At 35.0% G+C, this 24,285-nt stretch overlaps 1 protein-coding gene across 1 annotated transcript in view; it reads right to left on the bottom strand.

The window, feature by feature from the left end:
- DOCK2 (dedicator of cytokinesis 2) overlaps positions 1–24,285 on the bottom strand; it is a 186,942-nt gene that overhangs the window by 132,093 nt on the left and 30,564 nt on the right. Inside the window, exons 18-25 of the mRNA XM_083798208.1 lie at positions 23,466–23,649; positions 23,262–23,359; positions 21,567–21,656; positions 21,216–21,316; positions 17,766–17,900; positions 15,532–15,640; positions 7,731–7,801; positions 7,024–7,130 (exon numbers count right to left, since the gene is read on the bottom strand). Coding sequence (XP_083654334.1) covers positions 7,024–7,130; positions 7,731–7,801; positions 15,532–15,640; positions 17,766–17,900; positions 21,216–21,316; positions 21,567–21,656; positions 23,262–23,359; positions 23,466–23,649 — 895 coding nt within the window. The remainder of the gene's footprint in view (positions 1–7,023; positions 7,131–7,730; positions 7,802–15,531; positions 15,641–17,765; positions 17,901–21,215; positions 21,317–21,566; positions 21,657–23,261; positions 23,360–23,465; positions 23,650–24,285) is intronic.

The raw sequence follows: 24,285 nt of genomic DNA on the forward strand, positions 1-24,285 counted from the left end.
TCTTCTAGGTAAACGTGAACTTTAGTTAATGATACTGTAAATTATCATGCTGCATAGTATTTTGTAATACACTACATATGCTTCCATTCTTGTTAATTACTTTCCACCTCATTGCTTCAAGTAATGAATCAGGCATTGTCCACACCCTACAAACACTGTACTAAATATGATGTATTTTACAATCAATTGTATTTGATGTAGAACATTAAAAGCTGGCTTTTGGAGTTTTATTTCTATTTTAAACTATGGTCACGTACAAGAAGGACTTGTTTGCTCTTTACTGTGCTCAATATTAAAATAGCACAGCACAGTGGTTTTTTTCATACCACTATAGTATCAGTCAGATAAATAACTGTATATTGTTTTTTTCGCATTACACAGTGCCAGAAATTAAACATGTTGTGGACTTTCCCCTGCAATACTTACAACTTGCAGGTTAAATCTAAACAATATGAAAATACATCATAAATGCAAATAATCTTAAAATATCAGTTACTAGTAAAAACACCCTGTAGTTATCCCAAGACTGATTTTCTGCCATTAGTAATGTAGAGACAGTTTAGGTGAAAGGAAAATTCTAAGATTATTACCCAAAAGACAAGCTCTATGATTAAATGGCATAACGGATATTAAGGTAATACTACTGAAGCAATAGTAACTTTGTTAGGTAGTCACAGTAAGTGTCAGAGGGATGACAGATTCTTCATGGAATGGTCTCATGAAAAGGAAAACATACTTGGAAGAGTCTATTTGACCCTCACTGGGTTGCACTGATGATAGGAAAAGCTAAGTTCCCTGCACCCCACCAAAAAATCCCAGTGAATGGAAATTGTCAAATCCAGATATGTGTAAACTTAAAACTCTTAAAAAAATAAGAAAGAAAAAGAAAGACATCATTCCCTCACTTCATCAAAACATTGAAATACAAAATCTTTCAATGAATATTCTCTAGTTAGCACAAATATTCTCTGATGAGCAAGAAAATGACTTACACATCATACAATTTAGCTTTATTTCAAAAAGATATCCACCTGATTTCTCTATTTTGGGAAACTGCCTCTTCAGAGGATCATCTTTAATTTTAAACTAATAATTAAAAACATCAGCTGGTATTTCCCCAGGCTCCTCTACAAACACTATCATCTCAGCATTGTTATATAATTATATATTTCATATTAACAAAATCATCTTAAAGTAGATCTTGTGCATATAATCACCATATACATATAATCACACTATGATTTGTATATATTAAAAAAATGCATAGATTTTCACTCTCAGTTACTAGAGCAAGTTTGGATCACAATGACCTATTCAGATAGGCAGGATTTTAATACCCACTGTGAAACAGCTAGGCTGGTAAACGTTTTAAATAAGTATTATATTCTGCATTTACAGTCCTCACTGCCTGGTTTTGCTGTCAAGTGTTTGATATTAGCCAAAATTGCACAAGGAGGTTCTGTACACTTCTAAAATTTATAACTAAGATTAAATGAATCTACTAACTACTCGTCTGGGAAAAATTAAAATGTGCCACTTATCTGGTCAGCAGTACACAAAAGCTCCACTTAGTTCTTTCACAAAAGCTCCTCAGAATTAAAAATATTTTTAGCAAAACTTTTTACACATTATTACCCTAAAAACTTCAAAATGGAAAATATATACCCTTTATATAACTTACACCATAATCTGAGATAGACATTTAACATGATATAGCAGCTATGTATTTCTTGACTTCAGACAAGCTGCATTTACAAGCAAGCAGCAATCTATTACTATTATTTATCTGCAAGCAGTAAAAGCTTTACAGAGCATTATGCATTAACAGACTGCAGCTAAAGCAAAGGACTGTTAGAGTAATAAAAGAAAAACCATGCTAAGCAGACTATAATGGTAAATGGATTTGAATCTCACTAACTTTTGACTAATAGTCACTGAAGAAAGACAACCTTTAGAACTGGAAAAAGACTGCTTTTGCTTCTGGAAAATTTGCAGCAGATCACCAGCAAAAAGCACCAAAAACAAAGCATCAAAGTAAGGTACTTGCCATGTCATGGGAAAGCAAACCCCTGACTCCTCCTTTGAGGACCTTATAGAATATAGAATGGAATTTGACTAGAAACAAAACCATCTTATACAAGAGTATGTTCCAGATCTGGAGCTGGCAGGGAGAAACCACACATATGGCTTGGAAAGTGACTAAGACCACAGGTTTGGGGCGGGAGTTCCGGAGATCAAGAGCAAAGCAACACACTTAAGCTCTGACGACCATTTTTTAACTGCTCTTCAGAACTATAACCCTCTGTTATCTTTGCAAAATCAACCTTGTTATATTACATACAGTTCCTTTATGGACCATTATAGATTGTTTAAATATATGACAGTAATGGTTAACTACATGCAAAACCCAACCATTTGCCCGAAGCATGTTGTTAAACATCAGACCAGGAAATTTATGCTTTTAAGTTTAAAGCCAACCTAAGTTACGAGTGTTAAATACTTGCATTGCAGAGATCTTAATATATCTAACAAATATACAGACACATATTCATTAGCAACAAGACATAACCACCGCTTCATTATCATCTGCAGAAGCCTCTTTAAAGTGACCTGATTTTCAGCTAATGTGATGACTTCATACTGTGGACAGTTGCCAAACAACATTTTATACAGACTTTAAACTAAATTCTAAAGCAATACTTACAATGAGATGATTTTCATGTAGCTGTCAAATACATATATCCAAAGTAAGCATAGTAAATATGGGGAAATTTTAATGTATTTTAGATAAAACAAAAAGGAAAGAAAACCTGCACATCTCTATTCCCTTCACCTACCAGCAATTAGTTCAATATTTAAGTGTCAAATAATTCTACAGTGGTTGCACAAGACAGAATAAATATAGAAATGACTTTTCATTTACTATTAGAATATCAACTAGAGTGAATGACTCCCATAGCGTGAAAAATAAAAAATCGAAAGTTTGTAGAATGGCTAGATTCCCCAGAGAAACACATTTGCCACATACGAACATATTCTTCAGTAAAGAGCTGAAAGAAAATATCCTTCAGTGCAACTGGGTAAAAGTTACAGGCTCTTTACAGTGGGATACCATTTCAGAACTATGTAATACATCTAAGAAAGAAGGGCAAATGCATCTTAGGACAAACTGCAGATTTGAAGGGAGGACACACAACAAGCACACAGACTGATGAGAAAAGCATGATATAAACAATGCAAGCAACAGCAAGAATTGCCAAGGATGGCTGAAACAACAAAGTCTCCTACCTAGAAAAGGAATTGTAAATTGCCCTAAGCATTGATTAAGGGATACTTTAGCCATTATGCACTGCAACAAATAAAACCAATTGTTTGGTTTTATTTAGCCAAAATTGTATTTTCCTCTATAATTCTCTCCCTATCTCCCTTACCTTTTATTTGCCTTCCCCCCCTCCAGCAGATGACCACTGTCTGAACACAGGATTCAAGATGTACTTGTGCACTGGTTGTACAGTTTATTTCTTGTTTAAATCTCATTTTACCAAACCAATACAGTCAGAAAATGCCATATACTCAGTGGATCCTGGATTCAAGGCTTGTTGGCACTAAACTGTACCTGAAAACATGGAAGTTCTTTATTATTTTAAAAAAGTTTTTGTTGTTGTTGTTTGTTTGTTTGTTTTGTTTTTGTTTGACATTTTTTCAGCTTTTTTCAGTTACATCTAAGGTAAAACTCTGGTTGACAACAAGCAGCAAAATGCTTGGAAAGCATTAAGTATAGAGCTGTTATTAGGAAAACAGAAATAATATTTAGATGGAAGCCTCAAACCTAGGCAATACTGAAGGTGCCTACGTTACACTATTGCCCAATGGAAGTAGTCTGTCTCAACAGGCTGATGCCCCGAGAACTTGCCCTCTGACAGTTTGCATCAGCTTATAGAATACTTCAAATTTCACTCAATACTTCAGATATCGTTTTATTTCTATATTTGTCAATAAAACTGTTTCTCAAATACTGCATATATATGTTGAGATTACCACCTTACCATGCATTTTTGATGCATTTGATCATTATTATACACCTGCTTGTTACCTGACTCAAATGCCCCACCATAAAAACATTAAATTTACTGAAAACAAGTGTATATTTTTGAGAGTGAAACACCATCTTCAAATCTGTAACTTATGCATTTGTGGAGCATTCAGAGGTCAATGCTGAAAATCATGTTCTAAATACTGGATTGGACTCTAAGCTCTAGTGCTTTAACAACTGTGTAAAAAAAAAAAAAAACAAGAAAAAATTACGATGCTGCAGGATCTCCATAATAAATGCTTGTAAATATGATCTTAACATGTTTTAAATGAAGTCAACACAACATATTCTTCTGGGGTAAAATAAATGTCTCACATTATCATATAACATGAATAATAAAGAGACAGATAACTTTTCACCCTGCAGCAATCTGTGGAAGCACACACACTTAAAGAGACTGTGTAAGAATAAGGCAAACAGACACATCTGTCTTCAAGTACTGTAAAGGGAATCCTAAACCCCCTAATTCAAATCCAGACATCCATCTTCAAGGGTTAATATTACTTGACATGAACATAACTCTTGCTAGCAAAGTTTGATTTTCAGTAGTTGACTTGTACTGACACATATGTACAGTTGACACGTATTTCTACCAAATGCAAGATCATAGGTGTTCCCATATATCAGTAAGGAAACTGACTGACCTAAATAACCAAATTAAGAATCATCAGCTCCTAAATTTTCCAGCAGAGCCTGCAGACAAGTAACAGTGTACAGGTCACAATACTTTTATGGTATCCTTCAATATAACTATATATATTGCAGAATTTAGACAGTTTAGGAAAAGGTGTAAAGAACTAACTACACTTGGACAGCTCTGTGCCCACCAGCACAAACGCAGCAGTCGAAGACAACTACTATGCTGCTGGTGCACTGATGTGCTGTGTTACACTGTTTAGTTCTTTTACTGAGCCTGCAAGCTCCTCCTATCAAGCCGCTTTTTCTTCTGATTTTGTACAGCATTCAGCACGAAGTCCTACTCCTGAACAGTCATAAACAATGTGGTCAAAAAACCACTTGTTTTCTTCTGGAGCATACATAGATATGGAAGGAAGGAACTAATTGTGTAGTGTACACCAGGAGGAGCAAGGTGCAAGTCAACAGAACTGTGAAGCACACAGCTTATTTTATGTTCAGCTACTTGTTTCTGGATCTTTCTTAGGGATTTATTTCTTATTATAAAGGGTGCTGTTTTTCTGACCAGGACTCTTGATATATGAACCAATAAAAATGCATTTCAATGACAAGCTTCTTTAAAGAAAAATATCCAGCTATTGTTATTCCACAGCAGTACCTGCTCTTATTCTCTGGCTTGTAAGATTCACAGACAAAGATAAAAATCTGAATTTTTCTTCCAGCAAAACAATTATTTGGCTGGAAGTTAATGTATCAACACTAAAAACATAAAATTTAGCAAAATACAGGCAAAAACAAGTAGTATCCTCAGTACTATTAGAACTAGAATTACTCTGCTCCTTTAAATCTATAACTATTGAGGCAGATAGTTGGTTTATTGGAAATTGAATAAAACTGTCATTACCTGAGGAACTGGGACTGGTATCTTACATACATACATGTTGCAAACATCATTAGTATTGCGCACACGCACACAAAAAGGACATTACTGCTTACAGTTAATTTCTCCATGTTAAACATAGTCAAGGTATCTAACTGAATTCTAATAAGGTAAAGAGTTCAAGAGAGTGCCTTATTTTAACCCAAATGTCTTTCAGTTTTGGAAGAGATTGTCTTTCTTTCTGGTCTTAAATGCTACTTGCTACAAGAAGCAGAGACAAAAGCTAAGACTTACACTTCTGATCTTAGCAGATGTAAATGTAACCAGTAGTGCAATGATATATCAGTAAGTACTTGGAAAATAGAAATACAGTAAACTGTCTGAAAAAAAGAAGAAGAAAAGTGAATACAGGTCTAGATCTGTTTGCAAGTTAACTAGTTTGATCTGCTCTTAATAGTTGTAAAATAAAGTTGAATTTCTATTTGTCCTTGCTAGTTCAAACTGCATCACTCTTCTGGCAACACAGAGCAATGAGATGAGCAGAGCAGCCCACCCTCTCTCTACCCATGCTCAGTACTACTTGCCACTAACTGCTGTAACTGCAAAGTTCCCAGACTCATTATCTATAAATTGTCAGAAAGAAATTACAAGAGAATGGCCATTCATTTGAGTAGAACTTTTGCCTTTCAAAGCTCTTGTGGTCTTTTAACACACCAGTACAATGCTAAGATAGAAGTAAGCCATCCAGTCCACATGAGTGGAGGCAGAACCCTTAAATGTCAAGATGAAGTCAACCACGTAAAAACCAGGCTTCTCTGCTAGGACTCCTTGAGAAAAAATTCTCCATCTGTGGCAGAACAAAGGAAAACTAAGCACAAACAAGGCCCATAAACACGTTGGTATCATTTTTTACTCCTGTTCTGAGAATGAAAAAAGACACTAAGATCCGATAAAAGTCAAGAAAAATACTGATTCCTATAAACAGAGGAACTGCATTGCAGCTGAGCTATATTAACCAACACAATCAGGATTTTTCTTCGACTAAGGCAGAAGCCTTATGTAACATACCGTAAGCTGTCTTCACAAGGTTTCATTTCATGTTCCTATTTCACTATAGAGTTTACAAATGGGTTCAAAAGATGGATATAGAGCTCCATCCATCTAACCATTATATCAGAGGAAAAATACAGAATTCTTCCTCTGAGACCTACCTGTTCCCTGTTTTCTACTAGCAACTATGCTTTGCACAACAGCAATCAGAGAAAGCTTAATCCTCTCCAGAGGTCAGCCTTCTAGAATTCACACTTTCTCAGTATCAGTTCTACTCAATTTCAAACATGAATTGCATAAAACAGAAGTCAGTCAACATTTCCACACCTATTTATTTAAAGCCTTAAAGGCATTTTATATTTACCTTGTTTTTTAAAAAGGTTGCTGCGCACTATTTCCTTCATGGACTGCACTTTCTGCTTCTGTAGTTTCACTGGCGGAATGCAAGTGTAAAATTCATATAACAGTTGGCTGCATGTAAAGGAAAAGTGTCATAAATACAGTACAGATGAATTCATCACGTGTTAATAAGAAAGACAGCAAAAGCAAAATACTATATAGTTCTAAATATGTATTTCTTTAAGATTTAGATTTATTTCCCATATCACACGTTAAAAAGATAATTTTCAAGAGAAACAAGATAAGGATGATCTAGATGTTGGCCATTTTTACTAATGTTTATTTCCTTTTTCTTTCAATGCAGTAAAAATATTCTTGTACAGTGGAGGCAATTCTTCTTTGACAAATAAAGATACTTATTTCTAACTGCGAAAATCAGATTTGCTTTTCCTGAATAGCACTTATTCAAGGGGGAAAAAATGATAGTGTTCACTTGCTCATTTCATTCATGGAGTTACTGCTTAAGAATTGGGCCTCAATCTTCAATTCTGTCATTATACAAATCAAATGAGAACAACACATGTCCAGAGTTCTATCACTGTCTCGATCAGCAGAAACTACCATAGCTTTGTTGACTTAAACCAATTAATAATTAATTCCAGGTACAAATTAGTTTTACATTGTACACATCATGTGATAGATACATCTATTAAATGTTCAAAATCAGCTCACCTCAGTAACTTGGCATCAAAGACCATTTCAACATCATGAAGAACTGATGGTATGTACTTCAAAGCAGCAACCTGAATTGAAATACAAATTGTGTTCTTTTCGTACATTTATCTGTGCATACATCATACAAACACAACACAGAGCACTGAATACAAACACTGAAACAGAAACACACAAAACAAACTGATAAATTTGGGCTTCTTCTCTCAGACTAAAATTTTACATGGCATTTTAATACAATTTCAACACAAAGCAGTACTTACACGAGGGCTCTTATGCTGAAGATGTTGAAGAAAAACTTCAATACAATAGCATGAATTGAATCACATTCCGCTTGCAAACCACTGGTACTAAGACCACCTTTATTATGCAAATATGTAAACTGAGCCCTGATCAATACAGGAGCAATTTGATCATAACCTATATCAGTCTGTCCCAGACATGTGCCAAGCAGAGGGCAGAAAGGATAACAGTCACCTAACCACCCCAAGGGCTACGCTTCCTGTGGAAGATGAAATGGAGCATCATGTCCCTAACCAATCATCTGCAGCTAAACTATCTGAGGTTATATTTTTTACTAGTCATTTCTGAGATGTATTTTGATAACATTGTGGAATCAGCAAACCTTAAAAGAAGACAAGGATCATGGACAAGAATACTCAAGCAAGTAATCCTCAAATTCAAAATCATCACTAGCATTTAAACACAAACATTCTCAAAGACTAACTTGCACTACTCACTGTCATAAAATTCTTTTTGAGCTGAAAGATTTTAGCCTTCACTGAATTTACTATTGAAGAAAACACTTGGAAATCATGAATTACATTAGCATGCTGCTATAAATCCAACTATACTAAAGAGAATAAACGATATAAAGTTTTAATTTGACTAACCTCTTCGTGGTCCAGATAATGCGAATTACAAAATCAATAGCAGCTTTACTTTATTATGCAACTTTTGGGTGTAACTTGCTACTAACATTTTGCTGGGAACTAAGTTACTGCAAAGTATTCTATTTCTGATATAGCTCTGATTTTCCATAATAGGCATGTTCCACCTATGATACTTCCTGAGCTACTGAAAGAAATAAGAACAAATCCCCAAACTACAGGTTACACAAAGACTTACTGTCTTTTCTTCTATGTGATACAATGTACACTACAGGACTGATTAAACCCTTTATCCAATAAATGCATGCTGCAATTAGACACTGTTTTCACTCAGAATAGTGGAGTTTACTGCCCACCTTGCAAATGAGCATAGTTTTTGCTTTATGTCATTTGTTTACATGAACTGTAATAAGTAAAGAATGCACTTTCAGCTTTACAATGGCAAAACATGAAACCAAAATTAACTTTAAAAAGCCCAAAAAGGAGTTTTGCCATTAGCCCCTGAAGTCCATACATACTTAAATTACAGTAAGTAACAAACTGAACTAACTATAAGCACGTGTGCTTTGTAATTATGAGCTACTGCTACACATCAGGGGAAGTCTCAGAACACTTTATATTTCCTTTAAACAAGGTAAAACAAATGATTTAAGCGTAGAGTAATCATTAATTCAACAAAAACATTACAAAGGGCTCCACAGTGCTCTCATCATTAAAGTGTTCTTTAATTCTTATGCTTGCCTATACACAGGCCTAGCATTTTCAAGTGGTAACACTGAGTTTTGACAGTTATATGCTTCCAAAACAACACTATAAAAGCATGTTCCATCTGTCATAGTGTGTTTCAGAAATCACTGCTGATATCAAATCGCTGTTAAGTGATTTGATAGCTTCTAGGAAGAAACAGAAAAAGTCAATGATTTTAGTATGATGGGGCAAAAAGCTCTGTCTTGCTAATAAATACTTACAGCTATATGCCACAAGAGATTCTCCCGCCATTTGAATAAAACTCAATACAACCTGTATGTTATCCCAAACAGCTAAAATTCTCTTCTCTAGAAGAAACTGAAAAGGAAATTTTGAAGTAAAATCCCCAAAAGATACTTGAACCATGAGACCCAAGTCTTTGTCCTACACAAACTTACACAACAAAGAAAAATCTAGAAAATAGTCTCAAGCCCACAAAAAGTCATGAAGGGAATTCTCCCAACAGCAGAAGCCCTATCAAGAGGTGTAACTGAATCATAAAACAGGAACTGGAAAAGAATACTGATACTCCATAGGATTACTACATAACTTGGTGTCTAAAAAAAAAAACCAAAGCCACACTGGTGTGCATTCCTATAAAATGGAATAAATGGGGGGAAAAAAAAAATCATACTACTGTATGCCTGCCATCCTTTTAAAAAAGACCAATAACCATTTATTGTACTATTTATATCACTTTCCAGGCTGAAGAGAAAAGGGTAGGCTGCACTCAAATGATATCAGAGCAGAAGTAATACCTGATTTTTGGCTACTATAGAGAGAATTCTAACTCAATGTATAAAAAGTATCAGAATCATATTGCATACAGTCAACAGGTCACAGAATCTCAACCACGAAACATTTACTTTTCCTGAGTTTCTAGATCTCGGTTTCATATAACCAGAAAAATATTTAAACTATCAGACAAAGATTAGTCCAAACAAGTATTTATGAATAGACCTTTCACATGCATAAACTGAGCATTTGAAATACATAGCAATCCCACCACTACATCAATATTTCAGTTTGTCCACAAGAAATTTATGTACATGAATAAGACGACAGTTATGGTAGGTGTATAAGATGTGCAAAGTAAAAGTAGAGCTTACTGAAATATTCCTAGTGAGCGACAGGAGTGTAAGTAACGAGGCAAGGCCAACAATAAATTGAAAAGCACATGAAAACACAATCAGCAGTAGGAGAATGTTAGCAGGAATATCCCATTTTACTGAAAAAGACCAAGGAAGAAGTGATTTTCTTTTCAGTTATCAAATTGAAATTTTAATATGCTAATGGCTAGACAAGCTTTTGGTTTTGTCACTAAATGAGAACCTGTCTACTGTTTCCTGATTAGCTATCAACATCACAGTGCTTCTGTACTAAACCTTGCAAAGATGAAAGAGCTGCTCAAAAAAGCCTTAGAATCAAATCTATGGTAGACTCCGTAAGTCTCTACACTGCAAATTCCTTGTTAAAAACCTAGTCTCTCCTTTATTGGGAATAGGTAGATTAAAGTAAATACAATCAGGGTATTGCTTTCTTTGGCTCCTTTTTAGATATTTTAAAAAGGATAAAGCTATTGTCTTAATTTATTTCTATGCGAGTCTACTGCAGTACGTTAGCCAGCTTTTACTTGTTTGTTTGTTGTTTTACATAGAAATAATTCTTGATTCAACAAGAAAGAATTTGGGCTGGGGCAAAGATGTACATACAGTACATCAAGCTGGCTTAAAATACCTTCAGATAAAACTCTTCCTCTGCACACATCATCTCCACACTCATACACAACTCCAGGAAGGTCAAAGGAGTATTTAAATGCTGCTGCCACCTGAACAAGATTAAATCTTCTTCTGCTCCTATCCACTAGTACCTCTTTGAAACGGGTGAACAAAATGTATTCTCTACAGGACTGTGAAATAATGGGGCTATTTAAAACACCTGTACAGATACCTGTAAATCGGTAGACTAGAAACTAGTCCTAGGTCCAGTTTTATTTCAGTAATATGTTGGTGAAGGTATTCTACAATAGGATCTTCTGAATTTTGTTTTATACTAATTCACAGTTGCTCTGAAAGATGTTTGACAAAGGATAGTGCCACCAGTGACCATGAAATAATTCAAGCAATACTGGAGAGACACTAGGAATTTTTGAGCTGTTTGCCTTCCCATATAGTACCTATTTTGTATCTGTACAAGGAGGGAAAAGGGAAGGATGTAGCTACCATTATACTCAGATCTGTAGTACCATCTGAAGTACAATAGCAAGTATATTCATTCTTTTAAACTGCTAAGTTTCATTTGCAGTAATTGCTTTAAATGATGCACTATGGACACAACTGACCACTGCCCTTAATGAAGTCATAAAAATCTCCTAGTAAGCAGAACAGAATGTTCTGCATTCTTCAGACCTTAGAGATTAATTTTTAAGCAGGATACAGAAACTCCACAGCATTGTAGAGAATTATTTCATACATATACAATATAATGTTAAATTTATTTTAACCTTTACTCCCGACTAAGCTTAGTTTTTTAGTTGCCCTCTTTTGCAACATTACATTATACGTATTCAAGTATCCATGAGATGAAAAGAACATTCTCAGAAGCTACTGGTGCCTTGCTTCCTAGTCTAATTTTATTTGCTATCAAGGCAACTCTGCAACTTACTGTGCTGTCACATATTGTACACCCCAACCTAAGCATCACTGTCAGCACCTTTCCAGCCTTATTCTCTCAAAAATTACCTATGTATCTCTGTACCATTTTAAACTCATAGAATCTACTGCAGCATCATTCAGCAGCAGTATGGATGGGTCAAAAATGCGTGGTAAAGATTGAGAGGAATAAGATAGCATCTTCATACTACACTGTTTTCATGCTGTTCAGTGCCATAAACAATTTCTTCTTTTGATTCTATGACCTTGAGAATGTGTCATATGAAAGCATGCGTGGAATTGAGAGTACTGCTTACTAAAATCAGGGCCTAACAGCAAGCTGGGCATGGCCAACATTAGCAACAGACAAAATTATCTGTAGGTCAAATCTGATGCACCCACCAGAGAGACAGCACAACTTTTGGAAAGAAGCAGGGCTTTCACTTGTAATTTCAGGTTGAGAGCATAGGCTTGTCAGTGAAAAGGCACAGGCACAGAGCACAAATCAGATATCAAGAGTTTGACCTTATAAAACACTTCACCTGAAATTCAAAAATAATTGATCAGATTTTATTCAAAATAAAAAAGAGATGATATACACAGAGATGCTTTATACAAATCGTATCTGCAGAAGGGAAAGTTACTGAAAACTTCTCACTGCCCCCCCCCCCCCCCCCAATCCCTGGATTCTCCTTTGAACTATTTGCAGGTTCTGGAAATCTATTTCCAGCTTTCCAGATTTCACAAGGTTTATCCTCAGAGGTATAGATTTTCTGAAAAACCCCGTCTAAAGACTACAAGAATTCATCAGCAATGGCTACAAAGAGGCAACTGATAAATGCAACAGAATTGTAATATCATGCTGTTGAGACAAATTTAAAAACAAAAACAAAAACCAGGTTACCTCTACTATTGAAGAAGACCTGGACTACTTCAGTATCATCATCAGTGAACTAGTTAGGTTCTGAAATCTTCATTTTAAAGAATTACAAGTAAATATGTAATAACTCTCCTAAAAGGAGAGGTCCTTAATTCTGCACATCCACATAGAATCTCACACTTGTGAATTAATAACATTCCCAATCTTGCCTACCGGTGTTTCTCTCTTTACAAAGCACCATTCCAAAACTTGAAAACACTTCACACTTCATACGAGTGCTTTCAAACATCAGAAAATGCCCTGCATCAGCAAAGTTAGGATATTGAAACAGTGATCCTAATTGTAGTAAAATGACACCATCATGTGATGCAGAAGTTGAGAAACGCATTCTGTCTGCATCTTTAAGCCAAAGAGGTAACTTCATCAATTCCATTAGTATCAAAAAAAGGCTAATTTGGATTTACATATGAATTTTTAGTTTACCTACAATAAACTAACAATTTAATCTTTTGGTTGTTCAAAGCTTATATAAATAACACTGGAAAAGAGAAACACATTTTACTTCTTGAGCTTTGAGAAAGACAGATAAGTCAAAGTATCTATTCACTTCAGCTAATTTTAGAACAGGACATTGAAAAGCTAGATTTTTATTTTTAAGCTTTTCATAAATTTATACAGCATGTAACAGATTAGAAAGTAAGATATCACTCTGAAGATAAAATTAGTTAAACTGAAACAATAAAGTGCTTCCGGCACTGACTAGGCTGTTCCATATGACATGTAGTTTTAGGAACAATCTTCCCCTGACTCAATTAATATTCAACACAAGTCTGAGTATGACTGGTATCAATAAAAGTGACTCACAAATTACTACCTACTAAAATACTCATTTCCAAGTTTCTGAGTCTAAAAAAATAAAATAAAATAATTAGCAGAGACCAAAAGACACTTTAGATTTCAAAATAATTCTTTACATTTTCCAAACTAAACTTCACAGGTATTTGGGAAGTTTATAAGGTATAACACCTATGAAATCAAGTGCTTTTGTAGTATCTCTGAGAAATAACCTGTCCCTTACCCTGCAAATTTAAATAAGCACTAGTACAATGTTTAACATCCCAAAATTAAATGGGAAAAATCAGTATTGGTTTTAGGCAGAGGCAGATTTACAAATCTATTTCCACCCCTTTCCAGTCCATTTCACCCAATGCAGAAATGATCTCCAGTTTTCTGGCCAGTTACAGACAATTCTCATCTACCTGCCAAAGAAGGAGGCTCAAGTACCATAACTGAAGTCTCCTCCAAATTGTCACTGAGATATATATCGTCCTTTGTGAAAGCTGTTGTGACTGACATGCCTATTGAGTTTACGACAGTTTTTTTTTTCATTTTGTTTTTCCAAGAACCTTATTTCCAGCAGCAGGATCTTAACTACAATGGGATACTTCTCATTCCATTCATGCACTGACATGACATGGCTCTCCTGAGTAGCATAAAAGCCACCAAGATCTATTTGGTAGATAATTAACATACTAATACAGTATAACTACCACAAGAACAAACATTGTTATAAAAACAATCTCTTCCAGTATTACTTTTGGTTAGAAACTTCTTCTTCTGAAGTTTTCTGATTCTGATGCTATGTCTTTCAAATGTTTAAACTATTCCCCCGAACATCTGTGCAGAAGTGTCAAATAACCACAGATAGTATCTGAATTGTTTTCAAATGCTTTTAAAGCATTACTATAATCATGGCATTATACAATTGAAGTAATACTGATGTTTAGCTGTTTCGCAGGCATGCATCATTCCAGGCAAAGTGTCAGAGAACACAAATCTCAAGACCATCATTCACCTGGGAACATTTATTCAAGGTAGAAAATTTTTCCAGTCTTCTACTAAACCTCAAAGCAGAAGGAATCAAAACACAGAACCAAAGGAAAACTCAAGTCTAATAAAACAATGAGTTCAGGGAAAGAATGTATGAAGCATTAATACTGCAGTAATCCAGTAAAATCTTCTGTTTCCTACTTTAAGCACACGGCCCTGGTAACATTCTATTTCAATATAGAACTACATACCAATTGTTTGATATTAATAGCCCAATAGTTCCTGCTTTTCTAGTTTTCTTAAAGCACAGGGTTCTAAAACGTAAGAATAATTAACACTGACATGTATGGGAAACACTAACACTATTTTCAGTTAAGTAACTCACCTCCAAAATGCTGATACTATCAAGCTTACTTTTCAAACTAAGATGGTAGAATACCTGTTCAGCACAACTTGAAGAAACTCAAGAAATGCTCAGCTCTTACTGGAGGCTTCACTTCCTTATATTCCTTGAGAAATTCTACCATCCATGTTTTAGTTCTTTCAGTCACTCATTGCATGTTTGAAATTATATAAATTTATCTTCTCCTGACCTTTTCTACTTCAAATTTACTAAGGAACGTGATCTTGAATAAAGGACAGTTACAAAAGAGAAACAAAAGATAAATTACCTAAGACTGTCTTACCCTCAATTTCAAAACCAAAATGAAACAAAACAATAAAACACCAAGGAACAAAACCCCATACAAGAAAAAATCTAAAAAAAAATAAAATAAAAATAAAATTTCCAAGAACACACCAACCTGCAACAAAATGGTAGTTTTATGTTGGCTTTTCATCAGGTTGTTGATGGATTCAAAGAGTCTCCTCATAGATTCTTCAAATTCTGTTTGCTCTTTGCCTTCATATAATCTGTCAAGACATGCACTGTGTTATCATTTCAGAATCAGGAAATTTTCATCATTCTAAGTGTACCAAGTTTCAAAAATAACTTAAAAATAGATTTTAAAAGTTGATCCAATATTACGTACATAGATATTTCCCCCAATTGTTATATCTGTTGTTCACTGTAGTAAGTATTCTTCAGCTTGAGCACAATGTAACAAAGTTTTCAGATTATTTTTTTTTGAAAAAAGCCTCTAAATAATGAAATCTCATATATTTGAAGTTATTTAAATAAAAAAAAAAAGTTCACTTTCCAAGTGAGGATCTGTCTCAGCTCTATTAATTCAGAAGATTCATCTCAGAGAAGGCTATTCTAAACCTTCAAAAATTAATCCTAAATCCCAACTTTTCTCAAGGGAATAAAATATACAAATCCATTTTTCCCACATTTCCTCCTTTTTCATAGTCCAGTCTGACAGTCTTGACTGTGAAAAGTTAGATCACAAAAACTTGAGACAGATATTCAGTACCAGAAGATACTGTTAACTGATTCCTTATTTTTTTCAGCAGCTATATTCTTACAAGAACAATTACAGTCTGTAATAATGATTGTCCAACTGAATATAGAGTTTCAGACCTTTGGTTAACTTTGGTTAAGGTTGTTGTAAGGAAAACTAAAACAAATAGATATGTACAGGTACTCGCTTGAATATGCACCATATTGCAACAACTCCATTTATCATAGACTGTCAGATGAACACACTTTCTGCTGCCCACTAATACTGAAGATTAAGATGGAGACTGAAGTTCTTCAAGCAAAACAAAATAAAAACAAACAAGCAACAAAAAATCCCTGGCTTCTCCAACCATTAGCCTTGCAACAAATTTTCCATAATGCTCTACGCAATGCTTCCTCCAACAAGGCTCACAATATCCCCTTTTGCCATGACACCTATTAAAAAAATTAAAACAAAGCTTTTGCACTGCTAGCTATATTCTATCCCCATGAGCGCCATCCCCTTTGTTTTTACAGCTTCTCATCTTGTTTGTCTCTATCTATCTATAAATAGCAAGTTCTTAGAGACAAAACTATGCCTAAGGAACTATTTACCAGTAGCCAACCAGTTCTGAATCTACTCCTATTTCAGTCAGAATTTCATAATTCAACAAATAATATACTTAATTTTACAAAACTACACACCTATGTGGATTTTTTGAAGAACTGGGCAGAGTAACAGAGAAAAGTTGTATTACAGTTCTTACTTACCAAAAGCAGACAAAACCAGAACACTTCCCTGTTCTGTTGGCTGCCAACCCTCAAGTTTTACAGCCAACAACTGGGTGTACCCACAGTCCTGAATTAGTCACTATCTATCTTCCAGCACCGCATCTCTTCAGGCAAGTATCAGGGGAAAAACAGGACAAGTACTATGGGGGAAACAGCTGAGGATAAATGCAGAGACAGCAGGAATGAAGAAAGAAAAGAGGATGTGGATGGGATCGGTGGGATGCAGGGAGAATACTTAAGAGCCAGTGGAGGAAGTGGGGGCCACAGTCACTACAGTATAGTTTTCTTCCTTCCAACTCCTTCTTTCTCCTTTTCTCCCTTTTCCCTATACCTGAATACCACTCATAAACAATATGCCTCATCTGTTTGGCTGAGCTATACATATCTAGTCCTTTTAGAATTTCTTATAAGCTCCTGCTTGTCTGTAACTCTACATTCAGTTGGACAATGATTACTGAAAATTACCTTGTTCTTTGCATTCTGAACTTCTGAACACAACTATCTCAAGGACAAGCATACAGCTTCACACCATCTGTCACAATGTTTGGGCATACATTGGTCTTAGGCCAAGCCATCTGATACAAGAAATAATCATCCTTTGAAATTGGCTGCTATTACTAAATACATCTCTGGAGCCTACCCTGTAAATCACATAGCAATTATTTGAGGATTCCCTCTCAAAAAATGTTATCTTAGCAAAGTCTGTATTTTAGGCCAGTTGCAGTATAAGAAAATGTTTGTGTTTTATTTACAAAAAATAATTTAAAAAAAAACAGTTCTGGAATCAAATTCTTCTGTTTCACAGGTCTACTACTCTTTGTGGTATTGCACCGATAATTAAGTGGCTATAGCATGGGCACTTACTGTGAAAATAACGTCCTTGATCTAACAATGAACTTGAAAACATATTCCAGTGCTTTCAGAGTTCTTAGGATAGGTTCACATTGTTCTCCTCGGCTAGAGGTATCCAAGTAAGTCTTCAGAACACTCATTAGTTTCCTGTAGTTAAAAAAGACATTTTTAAAATAACCTTCTTTAAAATTAATTTCTCTAACTCATTTGCCAACTCAAAGAGAATATTTATTCCTAATCAAGCATTCACACAACAGAACATACAGCATTTATTTTTGTGTTAATGTCACACAAATTCTATCAGAATAAAAGAAATGAGCAAATTCTTAACTGCACAAACAAGAAACCAATCTGAAATCTCAAACCAGCAGCATAATTTCACACAATCCTGGAAGCGTTTTAAAAAATGTTTATAATATATATCTACAAGGTAGCACAAATGTTATTTCTGCCTACCTACCTGCACTAAGTAGCAATCCAGTGGTTCAACAGCACTACATGCTTTAAATTAACTGATTGTAAATGTTTCAACCTCCCTGTACACTGCAATATCTGCTTGAGGTATGTATTTTATTTAAATACCTCCCGGTTTTGTATCCAAAGGCAGTTTTTGCTAAACTAACATACAGCCTGTTATCAAAGTGCAAAAGCTCATCTACAAATCAAAGTCTCTATATTTATAGTTTTAGTTTTATCCTAAATGATTAAAGTAATATTAAGGATGTAATCTTAATCATAACATGACCATAAAAAAAATTGAAATCAGCGTGTTTTATTTTTTCCCTGCAGATCAATACAACAATGGGAACCTACTATCCCACTATCCCCTACCCCAACCAACCAACCAAACTCAAACTAGTACTTGGTTGTTGATGAAATTTAACAGTTCACTAGCTGGAATGATGAAACATTATGAAGTGACTATTATATCTGGGACATACTCACATGGAAATAATAGTTCCAAGAACCTCTAGCTACTGCACAAAATACAGACATTGTCAGCCCCACAGTACCAGCCTACGTCAGATTTCAGAACCAAAATATCATACTCTCAGCCTTCTGGGGCACTACATCCATTTTGTTTTTTTTATTTACTACTTCATATTGCTTCTCTGAATTCACAGCTCTATAGTGAGTTAGAATAAAATTTATCTAATTTATATGCAGTGTCAATCCACTCAAGGTCCCTCAGCTCTCAATGTTAAGTCCTCTCGTAACTCTACATAAGAACTAGGTACAAATGGATGACTAAACAGAAACTGAGTGAAGACCTCACAGTTTGACCAAAAGACCTTATCATCTAATGGAGTCAAAACATCTATTTAGGAATGACTTTCAACAAATCTTCCTTGCTTGACTGACCTACAACTTCAATTGGCCTAATCAGTGGCACCTGACAATGGGAATCTAGGCATTGGGGTCTAAGTACAGGCTATTACAAAAACTCTTCACATTACACTGGAGCAAGGATAATTAGCAATGCATCATTGCTAGCATCAGAAAATGCCTCTAATAACACAATGACAACTAACTGCAGGAAAGTTACTGACCGAAGTTAATCTGCTGCTGACCTGGCAACTTATTTCCATGTACTATAAATTGTCATGCCTCACATCCAAAGCTTTTGAGTATCTGCTCAAATCTCCAGAGGTGTAAGTCTCTATAAGAACTCATGTTTAACTTGGACACTGGGTATAAAGGAGCAGTGAAGAAAATCTGAGGCAAGGAAAGGTAATCTTTTGCTGATAATACCCAACGTTAAAAATATGCTCCTATGAAAAACATCAGACTCATGTTTGATCACAAAATAATTAGTTTAATGTGTCTTACTACTTTATATCAAGTGAAGGAAACAGAAGGTTTTTTTCTTGTTTTTTTTTTGTTTTGTTTTGTTTTTTTCTTTAAACCTCTCATATCATAGATATTGTTTTAAATGCGAATCAGCAGAAGTTGTGTCCTACAGTCAATTCTCCTTTTCCAAAATTTAGGGGCAGCTTCATGTGAAAGAAAAAGTGGTCGTAGTATGTCTGAGACACAGTATATCCTTCCTGACTATGAATTAGGCCATATACAGTTATCTGTATTTCATAAATTATTCTTGAAACAGACTGTATCATCCATGGTGTACTAGGAAGGAATGGCTCCAAGAAAGTGCAAGATTTTGAGAACAACCTTAACCATGATTTTGCCTCTGCAGCTTTGATTAAATCATTAGAAAATGCCAGTCAGGTAAGTCTTCGAAAGACTTCAAACAAATTAGGTTGTCCTAAGAGGTTCTGTACCAGATCTTCTCTACTTTCACAATACTAATGCATTAAATTGCATGTGCTAACTACATATGGAATGAAGGAGAATTAAAGACCACATAGTTGCTTGAGCTTTCTGGGCCCAATAAATCTGACTTCAGCTTCCCTAGAACATGAGAAAGGATTGACTGTGCACTGCAAGCAATCTTATCTTCTAATGCAACATCTGGGGGACTTTTCCTGTTCAACTGGAACTGGTGCATATTCATCACAAAACAGTACAATATATTTTCACCTATTCCAAAACTTCAGATAAGGTCTTTTATCCATTATTCAAATCTCCAATTAAAGTTCTGTTTCAATCACTCACCCCATTGAACTGCCAGAACAAGACTTAAGGTAAATGAAATATATATATCCTATTGGCACTTCCCAGAGATGTGCAGAAACTGATTAACATCATAGTTCTTCATAAGCCAAAGCAATTTTATCCTACTACTACCTCCAAAAGTATGTTTAGAATAAAGAACAAATCCAGTATTAAATTTATTGCATAATGTGTCTATGTGTCTCCACAGTTTTTATTCTTTTCTATTAAAGCATACCTTCCCATTTGGGCATTATATGGAAGATTCAACCACTCTACCTTCCCACTGGAATGACCGTGTAGTAAATAGTAAGACTCCAGTTCACAACAGACCGTGTAACAAAATTGAAAATTTGATTTAAATGCACCTAAACCTTTCAGGTACAGTATCAGATAGTGAACTGCATACAAAGATTCCATTTTTTTTTCCCCCGTGAGTTTGTTTGCTCTAAAAGAATATGTGGAAACCTACGTAAATGGGTTAATGACATCCTCATGTCCCCACTAAAAGCATTTCAGATTAAGATCAGGAATGTAAAGGAAGAGGATTAATAGCAAATTTTTGACAAATTTGATGGGATACAGATGATGTGTAGACACAGCAACATAATTCAGATGAGAAAAATGAATGTCAAAGAATTGTTTAACCCCAAATCAATTACTTTTTGTCAATTAACTCTACCTATGGTCATATCTGTTTCTCACAGGCAGGTTTGTTTCCAGATAAGCAAAAAGCAGAATCTGAACAACTTTAACAATTACATTAGAAAATAACAGTATTTCCTTTATTTAATTTGATTGCAGAGGTTTTAGAATAAAGAAAAAGGGAGAAAAAAGAAAAAAACTTACTTGTATGCCAAGGTTGCACTAAAATGCTGTTGGATATATGCTTCCAAAACAGTGTTAAAATGCTGAAATTTACGGTCTGCAATGAGTCCTATGATATATATCTGAACAGAGATGGACATAATTAGCCTTTTCCGTAAAGTCACACTTCAAATGAAAACATTAGTCTCCTGAAACATTTGTGATAAACCACTATTTTGAAAGTGTCTTTTTTTTTTATATAGTTTTGGAAATAGTAATATCCTATCTTTTCTGCAGAGATTTTGAGTCTACTTTCTTGAGATAAACAATGTGATAGTTCATTCACATTCATAGGATTCTTGACAGATTAAATCACCCATTGCCCATTCTTACCAGTGCATCAAAGACAAGGATATCATACTCGTTACTGTGGGAATGTTCCATCATGATGTTAAACAAGGCATCCAGCGTATCTTGGAGAAACTATACAAAAACATGAAAAGACAAACTGACAGCCAATTCAGCTTGCAAACCACACAATTCAGTTTTCAGATAGGAGACTGTTTTTCTCAAGAGGGGATTTTTAGATGCCTTTACTGAAGTGTCAGCCAAATTTAGAACACACTTCTGAGGATTTAGGCTCTAGTTTCTTTAATTTATGAACTTAAATCCTCAGACATAAGCAATCAGTAATATATACATAGCTCAAAGCTTACGGAATTAAGCTAAAAATGTTACACAAACTAATGATAGTTATCTAAAACTGCATTCCTAGTTCCTTAATGGTACATATTGTAGTTGCCATTGTTACCTACATATGGTGGTTAAAAACATGCTTTCAACTTCTGTGGTCTTATTCAAGTCTCTTTAAATCAAAGGATAGCTCCTCAGTGACTTGGAAACCAAGTCATAGAATCATTTAGGTTGGAAAAAATCTCTAAGATCATCCAGGCCAACCTTTAACCTAGCACTGCCAAGTCCACTATTAAAACGTCACAAAGTTATACATCTATATGAACTTTGAAGACCTCCAGGGATGGTAGCTCAACTACTTCCCTGGGCAGCCTGTTCTTTCATTGAAGAATTTTTCCCTAATATCCAACCTACCTCCTCCCCCCCGCCACAACTTAGGGCTATTTCCTCTTATCACTTGGTGCATAGGAGAAGAGACTGATCCCCACTCTGCTATAGACTCCTTTAAGGTAATTGTAGAGTGTGGTAAGGTCTCCCCAAGCCTCCTTTTCTCCATGCTAAAAAACCCCAGCTCCATCAGCCACTCCTCATAAGGCCTGAGCCACTCATAAGTCTCTGGTGTTTTTCTTTGTTTTTTTCTGTTTGTTTTTTTTTTTAATTATTATTATTTTGTTTTTTTTTTAAATAGGTTTTCCCTCCTACAAAAGAAACAGGAGAGGTGTCTACCGCTTTTGTTTAAAAAAACAACAAAAATTTAAGAGACTCCTAATCTGAATACTGGAGTCACACTTAATTTGATTAAATCTAACAGCAAGAACCACTTATTTGTTCTTTCATCATTTCAGACTGGACAGCAAAATACTCCTTTCAACCTTACAATTAATTTTGGTCATTTTGGAGACTATTAGTTCTTTTTCTTTGTGCATCAAAATAGAGAATCTATCTTAAATAAGATTACAAACTCTTACTTCAGAAAGATTTTCCAAACATATTTAGCATGTGTCACAGCACAATACAACTAAAGAACTCTCACACAAAGTTTAGTCTAGTTGACAACCCATAACAAATGAATCGACTGAATCTTGAAACACAAGACAAAATGGAAAGCCTGTTCCCTGGGTAGAATCAGGCACTTATCCCTAAGAAGTAAAAAGTATAGTTCTAGAGAGAAAGAGGTGTTCTTGCTTTGTTAATTTCAAGATCAGTTCTGTGCATGTCTGTCCTTATCAGCATTATTTAAACTTGTGATCATGTGTGTTTCTACATACACATCCACATATATTGCATAAAATGTTACTATAAGACAAAGTAGAAATCTGATAAAAGCATCCAGAAAGGAATCTAGTATTGCATTCTTATGCACTATTTACAAAACACCAACAACAAAAGATATACTTTCACAACTTCCTCTCCATCCACAATCTTCAGTTTTTCCAGGTTTTCCTGTAGCAGCTCTGGCTTCATACGCCACTTCAAGAGACCTAGTAAGCCCACTAGTAGAAAATAAATGGACAGACAAACATGAAAATTTAATATGTGACTTCTCATTTGTGCAGAAGTCTTCTTTCTAAAATGTCTACCTGTTTAGAAGATACATACCATTCTGAGTTAACTTTGTAGAACAAACCAGAGTTGAAATATAAAATGCATCTCGTGAGCTTACTGAAAGCCCGCCTACAATACTTGAGTTCCTGCCTATGGTCGCTCCTTTATTTTCCATGTGTTGACGTGTAGAAGGTAGTGTCAAATATGCACTAGAATCCTCCATTTTTTTACTGTCACCCTGAAAAAAATAACGTATTTATCATTTATCACATACTTCATAACACTGGATTTAAAAGTAGAGTTATTTTGTATTTTGTACAAAAGTAAATAAAAAGATATGTTTCTATGGACTTAAATGAATGCAATAAATTAATGCAATAAAAATAATAAAGAAAACAAAAGTCCCAGCAGCAAAAGGGCTTCACAAGACTACAATGAGCATACTGTGAAAATTCAAAAATTGAAAAGATATGTGTTTTAAGGGCTCAGGGAGGAATTATGATATCACTAGCAGAATAAAAGCAAGATCAGACTTCTCATTAAGATGTGACTAGAGATAGAAGATGAGACCACTGAGCATCACCTTGAAGACTGTACACAGGATACAGGTCATATAGTTATGATGTCTGCACACAATTTAAGAACAGAAAATTGGATTGATAGGGTAAGAATAGCAGTTCTATTTTGGTATGTCTATTACAGCTTCATACCTGGACCTTCAACATAAAATTTCAGGACAGACCAGGACATGGTGAGATTATATTTTAGATTTGCCAATATGCTGTAGTGAATAAGCAACAGAGATGATGGAATTCATGGTTTTCAGTAGCAGGAACACCACAGACAAAGACCCAAGATGTATTTCCTGATCTAT

Source organism: Anser anser (genome assembly GCF_964211835.1).
Source record: "Anser anser genome assembly, chromosome: 14".
NCBI lineage: Eukaryota > Metazoa > Chordata > Aves > Anseriformes > Anatidae > Anser > Anser anser.